General features: G+C 39.4%; 1 protein-coding gene and 1 non-coding gene across 2 annotated transcripts; one reads left to right on the plus strand and one right to left on the minus strand.

The window, feature by feature from the left end:
• The first annotated feature begins 1,681 nt into the window (after positions 1-1,681).
• LOC141690694 (uncharacterized) lies at positions 1,682-4,014 on the plus strand. Its single transcript, XM_074495470.1, has 4 exons — positions 1,682-1,910; positions 2,297-2,720; positions 3,023-3,383; positions 3,505-4,014. Exons 1-4 carry the CDS (start codon positions 1,682-1,684, stop codon positions 4,012-4,014), a joined length of 1,524 nt encoding a protein of 507 aa, XP_074351571.1.
• A 3,649-nt stretch (positions 4,015-7,663) lies between these two features.
• Positions 7,664-7,770, minus strand: LOC141694202 (small nucleolar RNA R71). Its single transcript, XR_012563527.1, has one exon. It is a non-coding gene; the product is annotated as a small nucleolar RNA R71 (small nucleolar RNA).
• Positions 7,771-9,983: the final 2,213 nt, after the last annotated feature.

Genomic DNA, 9,983 nt, shown 5'->3' on the forward strand with positions numbered 1-9,983 from the left:
AGTACCTAAATCTCTCTGTTCTTTTAAAGTGATCTCATCACTTCTCACACCACTCATCTCATAACTTTTAATAGTCCGAGTTTCCTCATAAAGATTAACTAAATCCAGACACGCAACTACCTTTCCTTTTCCAGGTAAGGATCCTGCCGCTCTTCAATTCTATTTTTCACTAAATATTTTCTCTCATTCTCATATGAAAGGCTCAGAGAAGTTTGTCCTACAGAAATAAGAGATGGCTGAGAAGACTTGTTTGTGATCATATGGCTAGAGGTATTCCTTTGTAAAGGTCTAATCGTAGTCATGTCATCAAATAATATAGAGTGTAAAGGATTTGTACCTTGCGGAGTAGAAACCATTGGTGAGGCCTTAAGTGGTTGTACCAAGATGGCGTATGTAGAAGTTACCAGTACATCGGGATGTATTGTGTCAGGTTCAGTTGCATCAGAAATTATCCTTGAATCAGGAATATGCTGCTTGCGAGGAGTTGACCCTATATCAGGATGTGTAAAGAAGTCTGCAACAGAACTTTGAACTGTTGGTTCTCGTGTGACTCAAGGTTTAGAAGCTTCTTCAATCCTTTGAACCGAAGGTTCTTGTGTGCTTCCCTCAAAAATAGGATAATATATAACAACATCTATTTGAGAAATGTGCTCCTGATGAGCTTCCATGTCCTGTACTGTCTTCCGAATATCATCAGCCACAGAAATATGACTTCCTTGAGCAATGTCAGGAATAGTCAAAAGAATCTCAGTGCTTGCACCTACACTTTGAGCAGGTGGTTCTTGTATAGATGGGGCATTAACAGGTGCATCTTCACTATGAGAAGATGGTTCTTATGGATTGTACCCCTTCTGTGGTGATTGAAGCTTGGTCTTTTTACTGATATAAACTGTTGAAGTCTTTGTTAGAATTATTTTTCGTATTTATCTAAAGTTGACACAAATAAAATAGGTAAGTTGAATAAGTCTCAAGCAATGGAGACAATTTAGGAAACAATGGAATTATTAGGGAGAAATTGTAGGAAGTAGTTTGTGATTGATTTACTTGTTATTTTTTTTCCTGTTTTCTAGCATATGATGTAATCTTGTTTTTCAATATAAGCTTGTAAACACTTGGAGAAGATTGTGACCTGCAATATACAGACTTTATATTCATCAAAAATCAGTTTCATATACATCTTATTCGCTATATTCTGGTACCAGAGCTACGAAGTTTAGGCCATGCCTAAAATTCAACCCAAAAACACAAAGATTGTAATGGAAACGTCCAAAACAAAGGAAGGAGCATTTGGTCTATACTATCTGATGCTAACGTGAAGCAACTAAACAACATGGTCTCTAAAGATGAAGGTGTTCATGAAGGCGTAAGGAGTATGGGGTGCGATTGAATAGATTGACCCCGAGACAACCGTGGAGGACAAAACGGTGCAGATGGCCCTAACAGTGAATTATCTGGGCGTGTTAAAGGATATATTATTGACCATTTCCTATAAAGAAACGGCCAAAGAATCATGAGACGCAATCAAAATACTGTGTATGGCTGAAGAGCGGGTAAAGGAGGCAAAAGTGCAAACATTGAAAGGAGAGTTTGAATCTCTTGTCATGAAAAAAACTGACCAGGTGGATGACTTTTATATGAAGCTGATTGTAATTATGACACACATAAGGGTTCTTGGAGAAAAATGGAGGAAGCAAGTGTAGTAAGGAAAATCTTGCGCGCAGTCCCTGGAAAGTTTCTTCAAATCGCCTTAAACATTGAGAAATTTAGAGATATGAAGACTATGAAAGTTGAAGAAGTAATTGGGCGTCTCAAGGCCCATGAAGAAAGAATGAAAGGGAGGTCCGAAAGCTTTGGAGGACAACTTCTGCTCACAAAAGAAGACTGGGCAAAGAGAACAACCAATTATGGTGGTACGAATATTCAAACTCAGAGGACGAGAGGTGGATATGGTTTCCGTGGGAGAAGAAGAGGAAATACTTGATTTAATGGAAATGGCAGAGGTCGTCAAGAACAATCCAGCAGAATTGAAGGGACAAACAAGGTTATCAAAACACCGCATAATAGAAGTACAATCAAGTGTTTTAACTGTAACGTGTATGGCCATTATGCAGCCGAATGCAGGAAACCACGAAGAGAGAGAGAGAGAGAGAGAGAGAGAGAGAGAGAGAGAGAGAGAGAGAGAGAGAGAGAGAGAGAGAGAGAGAGAGAGAGAGAGAGAGAGAAAAGAGCAAAGAACAGACCCCGGAGTCCAACCTTAAAAAATTTGAAGATGATGAACCCACCCTTCTGTTGTCAGGAACTGATCAGGACGAAGGAGGAACAGTGCTATTGAATGAAGAAAAAGTTTTTCCTGATATCAGTCGAGACGGAAGCACAAAATCAGACAACAACCTGTGGTACCTGGATAACGGTGCCAGTCATCATATGACTGGACACCGTGAGAAGTTCAGTGAGTTAAATAAAAATGTGACAGGAAATGTGCGTTTTGGATATGGATCCACCGTTAAAATTGAAGGAAAAGGTATGATTGTATTTAAGTGTAAAAATAGAGATGAGCTAAAATTGAAGAATGTCTATTTCATTCCATCATTGTGTAACAATATTATATCTCTTGGGCAATTTTCTAAAAATGGCAATAAGGTTGTACTAAATGGAGATAACCTGTGGGTATATGATAGTCATGGAAGGCTTTTAATGAAAGTGCAGAGATCAGCAAACAGGTTATATAAGATAGTAATTGAAGAGTACAATCCAGTGTGTATGTTGTAAAAAATGGAGGAGTTATCTTGGCTTTGGCACTCAAGATTGGGACATATAAATTTTCAAGCATTGCACACGATGTCCAGCAAAGAGATGGCCCAAGATTTGCCCAGATTGATGCAACTTAAAGGAGCTTGTAGTGGTTGCCTACTGTCCAAATAAGCACGGAATCCGTTTCCATCCAAATCTAAGTTCGTGACAAAAGAAAAGCTGGAACTAATCCATGCCGATTTATGTGGCCCATTTACTCCGCCAACTCCAGCTGGGAACATGTACTTGTTTCGTTAGTCGATGATTATAGTCATGCCATGTGGGTATATATGTTGAGATACAAGGACCAGGCACTCGAAATATTTAAGCATTTCAAGGTAGTGGTAGAAAAGGAGGCAAAGAATACTATCAAAACCTTGAGGACGGATAGAGGCGGAGAATTCAACTCAAAAGAATTCAATGACTTCTGTGCAAATGCCGGTATAAAGAGGCATCTAACCGTACCTTACACTCCACAACAAAATAGAGTTATAGAGAGGCGGAATAGAACAGTGGTAGGAATGATCAGGAGTTTATTGAAAGAGAAAAGTATGCCAGCAACAATGTGGGGGAGAGGCCACGAGACATTCAGTGTATATCTTGAACAGACTACCAACAAAAGCCATGGTAGGAGAGACACCCTATGAGGCCTGGACAGGATACAAGCCAAAACTGAGTCATATTCACGTATTTGGTTGCTTGGCACATGTGAAGGTTCAGAAGGTGGGACTAGGAAAACTCGATGACAGAAGCGAGCATATGTTCTATATTGGAAAAGAACCTGGAACAAAAGCTCACAGGTTTTATAACCCAACTACCGAGAGGTTACATATAAGCCGTGATGTTGTATTTGAAGAAGGAAAAGGATGGGACTGGGACCATGGAGATGTGAAAGAAGAAAAGGCGGTCGACAGATTTATGCTTGTAAATACGAACACAAACACTGGGGATGATAGAGAGATTGGAACAGAGTCTCCACATACACCAAGGAGCTCGATCCAAGGAATTACTGGATATGATTTTCAAGCGTCTGGAAATTCAAGTGAGTCGGGATATTCAAGTGAATCTGGAAATTCAAGCGAGCCCAGGAAATTTCATTTGATAAGTGTGATTTATGATGAGACTTCGGAGATCGAGATCATGGATGAACTGCTGCTGCTGGGTGTTGAAGAACCAAAGACATTTGAGGAAGCCAAAGATAAAAAGAATGGAGCAAGGCTATAAGAGCCAAGATTAATGCTATTGAAAAGAATAAAACTTGGAGATTAACATAACTACCACCAGGACACAAACCCATCAGTTTGAAGAGGGTATACAAAGTCAAGAAGGACATGGAAGGTAACATAGTAAAGTATAAAGCTAGGCTTGTTGCCAGGGGTTTTGTACAGAAAAAGGGGATTGATTTTGATGAGGTATTTGTGTCTGTAACGATATTAGAAACTGTCAAGTTGTTGTTGGTATTGACAACAAAACAAAGATGGCAGGTGCATCATTTGGATGTAAAGTCGGCATTCTTAAATGGTGAAATTTTGGAGGAAGTCTATGTGACCCAGCCCGTTGGTTTCGAGAAAAGGAATGAGGAGCACACAGTTTATCGATTGTTGAAAGCTCTGTATGACCTTCGTCAGGAACCTAGAGCATGGTATTCACGGTTGAACAAATATTTGTGAAGCCTGGGTTTTACAAAATGTCCATATGATCATGCTTTGTATACAAAACAAGAAGGCCATGAGTTCTTGATAGTGGCAGTGTATGTCGACGATCTATTAGTGACAGGATGAAGCACTGGAAACATTCTGAAATTTAAGAAACAGATGGCGCAAGAGTTTGACATGAATGATATCGGAAAACTGGCATATTATCTCGGGTTGGAAGTAAATCAGAAGTTGGGTTATACAGAAACCAAGCAAACAACATATGGGAAAAAAATTCTTGATAAGGCAAACATGACGAACTATAAGCCTATTAAATACCCGATGGAGTCAAAAATTAAAATTGACAGAGATAAAGGTGGAGAGCTGGTGGATTCCACATTATTCAGGAGCATCATTGGTGAACTGAGGTACCTGGTACACACGCGTCCAGACATTGCTTACTCTGTGGGAGTTCTGAGCAGGTACATGAATAAACCCACCATGCTATATTACAATGTTGTGAAGAAAATATTACGGTATATCAATGGAACTTTGGAATACGGATTGGTGTACGTTCAAGGGACTGGAAATTACTTGTTAAGTGGATATTCTGATAGTGATCATGCCGAAAGTGTAGACGATAGGTAAGTTGAATAATTCTCAAGCAATTGAGACAATTTAGGAAGCAATGGAATTATCAGGGAGAAATTGTAGGAAGTAGTTTGTGATTGATTTTCTTGTTATTTGTTTTCCTGTTTTCTAGCATATGATGTTATCTTGTTTTTCAATATAAGCTTGTAAACACTTGGAGAAGATTGAGAACTACAATATACAGACTTCATATTCTCCAAAAATCAGTTTCATATACATCTTATTCACTACAATGTTTGCTTTTTTCTTGACAGAATTCTGTAGACCAACTTCCTTAGCAATTTCATCAATTCTGGATGTTTGAGAATCAATAATTGTCTCATTAGGATTTGTCATTATCTTGTCAGGAATTTCTTGAGACCTTTTAGGATTTGATGATGACCTATCAGGTTTTGTTGATTCCTGAACCAGAGCAATATTAGCCAATACACTAAGACCATCTTTTTGCGTTGAAACTCTTTCTGCTAATTTTATCAGTCTCCTTTTCTTAGATTTAGCAGCTGTGTTGAGTGGCATTTATGACACTTTATTATGCTCTAATAAGCTTTGAATTGGTGTATTTGTACTCAAGTAATTAAGTGTTTTAATGTGTTTTCTAGTGTTTTTGCATTTCAAGAACTATTCAGGTAATCAGGTGAATAGCATTATTTTGGTGCTAATTTGGTGTCCGGGTGGCGTTGGAATAAACACTCGTGGAAAGCCGGCTCGAAGAAGCAAGATTTAAGAAGAAATCTGAGTTTTTCCCAGAAGGACGGCGCGCCCGCGCTGTAATAGCGCGCGCCCGCGCCGTGATACCGTGCGCCCGCGCCGAGGCCGAATTTCAGAATCCTATTTCTACTATAATTCTAAAAGGGAAGGCTTCCAGATTTTTGAGGGCTGCTATATAAATAACTTTAGGTCGTTTTTAATATATATCAAGTAAGAGACTTACCAGAGCGCAAGGAGAAGAAGGCAAGAGACCTTTAGCACAATTCAACAAAGGCGAAGACGATCTAGTTTATTCTTGTGAATCTTTGTTTTGAGTTGTAATTTGGATGCTTGTTTCTTGTTTTGCTGAACCTATACTCTTGTTTGTACTTGGTTTTATATATTCTATAAAGACTACGTTTGTTATATCATGTTTTCATCGGAATTCACGTTGATGATGAGTCCGATTATGGGCTTATCGTTATCGTGGGGTTCTAGCGGATTTATTTATGGATTTCTTTGGTTAAATTGTTTGATGCCTTAGTATGTGGTGATTCTATGATACCCTAGTATTGGTTGTGCGTATTCGTCTTATGAGCGTCGCGAACTTATAAGATAGTGTGTTAATTCTTAATGAAGCGAAAGTGAATTTAAGAATTTAAAACTTTCCATGATAGCATAGGTTCTTGTATGTGTTATGCATGATTTTTAGATAATTTTAACCATCTTATTTGCCCTATATAATCAAGATAGATAACTTGTGCTTAAACCGTTATGTTGTCAAATTCTATAGACATATAGGGTCTCAATATAATTGGTGCCTATTCAGCTTCTATCACTTTTATGGATGTCTGGTAGAATGGTACTCGTGCAACGAAAGTTGGCGTTTATCAGTTTCGTGTTATCTGATTAGTGTCCTAACCATTGCATGCTAAGGTTAAGAATAATAAAGCTATTGAATGAAGTATTTAATGAAGTTAGAATCCCATGTTTGTCATATATATAAATTTAGTTACTCTTATTCTCGTAGTTATAATTGTTAGCGTAATTTTTAGTTATAAACAATCTCAATTTGTTATCCTCTTAGCATTGGATAATAACCATACATTGTTTCTTCGCATAAATTAGATAGTTAACCAATACAGTCTCTGTGGGAATGAACTAGAAAAGATTCTATACTACTTGCGAACTCGTATACTTGCGTGTATTATTAGCGCGTGTTTAGCGACTAACAAGTTTTTGGGCACCGCTGCCGGGGACTACTGTGTTAATTTATAATTTATGTGCTTTCCATCCGTGGTCGTTAAAGTTCATTAACTCGGACATTGTTACTTAATTGTTCTTTGTCTGGTTTCAGGTACTCTAGCGAGGGTGTATGCATACGCGTTCGCGTACTCGTAAGAGAATACTGGATAAAGCCGATGAAGAACTTGTGATAGTTCGTAGGGAAGTTTCTGAGGAAGAAAAGAAGTTAGAGGAAGAAGAGAAAGTTGAAAAGCCAATTGTAGTAGCTATGGGTGATCAAGAAGAAAATATGAAGGCTTTGATGGACTATTCTAAGCCAAATATTAATGACTTTCAGTCTAGCATCATCAGACCAGCCATCAGGGCTAACACTTTTGAGATTAAGTCGAGCACGACTCAGATGATACAGAACTCAGTTCATTTTGGGGGTTCTCCTACTGAAGACCCCAATATACACATCAGGGATTTCATCGAGATCTGTGACACTTTCAAATTCCACGATGTGACTGAGGATGCTATTAAGCTATGACACTTCCCATTCTCTCTGAGGGACAAGGCTAAGTGTTGGTTACACTCTCTACCAGCAGGGTCTATCTCCATGGGAAGATCTTGCTAAAAAGTTTCTTACTAAATTTTTTCCCATGGCGAAGACTGCTGCAATCAGAAATGCTCTTATCCAGTTCGCGCAGGAAACTGGAGAATCTCTGTGTGAGGCTTAGGATCGATATAAGGATATGCTAAGGAAGTTCCCACACCATGGCATTCCTGATTGGATGATTATCAATTGCTTCTACAATGGATTGGGTCCTACTTCTAGACTCATGCTTGATGCAGCATCAGGAGGAGCCTTGTGGGCTAAGAGCTACGATGAAGCTTATGAATTTATTGAACTGATGGCTGCTAATGAGTACCAGAATCCTTCTCAGAGACTTACTCAGGGAAAAGTAGCAGGAATTCTGGAGTTGGATGCAGCAACTGCTATCGCTGCCCAACTTAAGGCTTTGACAATGAAGGTGGACAACTTCCAGCGATCGCAGCAACCTGTTCCCGCCACCTATCATCCTAACAACCGCAATCATCCTAATTTCAGTTGGAGCAATGCTCAAAATGCGGTTCAACAGCCTTATCAGCAGTATCCAGCTAAGCAGTACAATCCCCCTGGTTTTCAGCAACCGCAGTATGCACCAAGACAACAACTCCAGCTGCAACAAGCTAATGAAAAATCTGAAATTAGAGGAGTTGAAGCTTATGTGCAAGAGTTAAGCTGTTTCTATCAAGACCTTGGAAAATCAAATTGGGCAAATTGTCAATGCCTTGCTAAATCGTCAACCTGGTACATTTCCTAGTGACACTGAAGTGCCAGGAAAGAGGGAAGCTAAGGAGCAGGTAAAGGCAATCACTTTGAGGTCTGGGAAAGTTGCGAAGCCCGAACAAACTCAAGAGTTGACTGAAGAAGTTGGGGCTAAGAAAGAAGCAAAACAGCAGGATGACAAAATGGAACCAAGGAAGACTACTGTTGAGCATACTCCGCCTGAGGGTAATACAGAGGAGAAACAGATCTATCCTCCACCGCCTTTTTTTAAGAGGCTGCAAAAGAAAAAGCTGGACAAGCAATTTGAGAAGTTTCTGGAGGTGTTCAAGAAACTTCATATCAACATACCTTTCGTTGAGGCTCTCGAACAGATGCCTAGTTATTCAAAGTTTATGAAAGGTATTTTCTCTCGGAAAGTGAAGCTAGATGATTTAGAGATTATCGCTCTTACGGAGGAATGCAGTGTTGTGCTACAAAAGAAGTTACCTCCGAAGCTTAAAGATCCAGGAAGCTTTACTATTCCATGTATTATTGGAAAAGTGTCTTTTGACATATGTTTATGTGACTTGGGAGCTAGCATCAATCTGATGCCTTTGTCAATCTTCAAGCAGTTGGATCTACCTGATCCTAAACCGATGTATATGACTTTACAATTGGCCGACCATTCTATTACATATTTGCGAGGTATAGTGGAGGATGTCTTGGTCATGGTTGATAAACTCATCTTTCCTGCTGATTTTGTAATTCTTGATTTCGAGGAGGATAAGAAGATTCTCATAATCTTGGGAAGACCTTTCTTGGCAACTGACCGAACCTTGATCGATGTGCAGAGGGTTAAGCTTACAATGCGAGTGCTGGATCAGGATGTTACCTTTAATGTGTTTAATGCTATGAAATTTCCTACTGATAATGAGGAGTGCTTAAAAGTGGAGTTGGTCGATTCGGTGGTCACATCGGAACTTGATCAACTGCTAAGGTCTGATGCCTTAGAAAAAGCCTTATTAGGGAATTCAGACAGTGAAGATGACGAAGATGAAGAACAATTGCAATATTTGAATGCTTCTCCCTGGAAAAGGAAGATTGATATGCCTTTTGAATCTCTTGGAATGGAAGAATTGAACAAAGCTCCTAAACGCCTCAAGCCTCTGATTGAGGAAGCTCCATCTCTTGAGCTTAAGCCTTTACCTGAGTATTTGAGGTATGCGTTTTTAGGTGATGCATCTACTCTGCCTGTTATTATTGCATCTGACCTTTCAGGTAGTGATGAGGAAAAGCTTTTGAGGATTCTGAGAGAGTTCAAATAGGCAATTGGATGAACTATAGCAGATATCAAGGGGATCAACCCTTCTTACTATATGCATAAAATTCTGCTAGAGGAAGGTAGCAAGCCTACAGTCGAGTAGCAAAGAAGACTTAATCCTATCATGAAGGAAGTAGTGAAGAAGGAAATTCTGAAGTGGCTAGATGCAGGGATTATTTATCCTATCTCTGACAGTTCATGGGTAAGCCCAGTTCAATGTGTACCAAAGAAAGGTGGAATTACCGTGGTAGCAAATGAAAAGAATGAGCTTATCTCTACCAGAACAGTCATGGGGTGGAGGGTCTGCATGGACTATCGGAAGCTGAACAAGGCCAATAGGAAGGACCACTTTCCATTGCCCTTC

This window comes from Apium graveolens, chromosome 10, assembly GCF_009905375.1.
Source record: "Apium graveolens cultivar Ventura chromosome 10, ASM990537v1, whole genome shotgun sequence".
Classification (NCBI taxonomy): Eukaryota; Viridiplantae; Streptophyta; class Magnoliopsida; order Apiales; family Apiaceae; genus Apium; species Apium graveolens.

What these genes read in the sequence shown, in the direction of transcription:
- LOC141690694 (XM_074495470.1), top strand. Translation starts at nt 1,682, where the DNA reads ATGGAGGAAGCAAGTGTAGTAAGGAAAATCTTGCGCGCAGTCCCTGGA. An exon ending in GAGAACAACCAATTATGGTG is followed by an intron (nt 1,911 to 2,296) that starts GTACGAATATTC and finishes TTCTGTTGTCAG; the next exon opens with GAACTGATCAGGACGAAGGA. An exon ending in GTGCAGAGATCAGCAAACAG is followed by an intron (nt 2,721 to 3,022) that starts GTTATATAAGAT and finishes CGCCAACTCCAG; the next exon opens with CTGGGAACATGTACTTGTTT.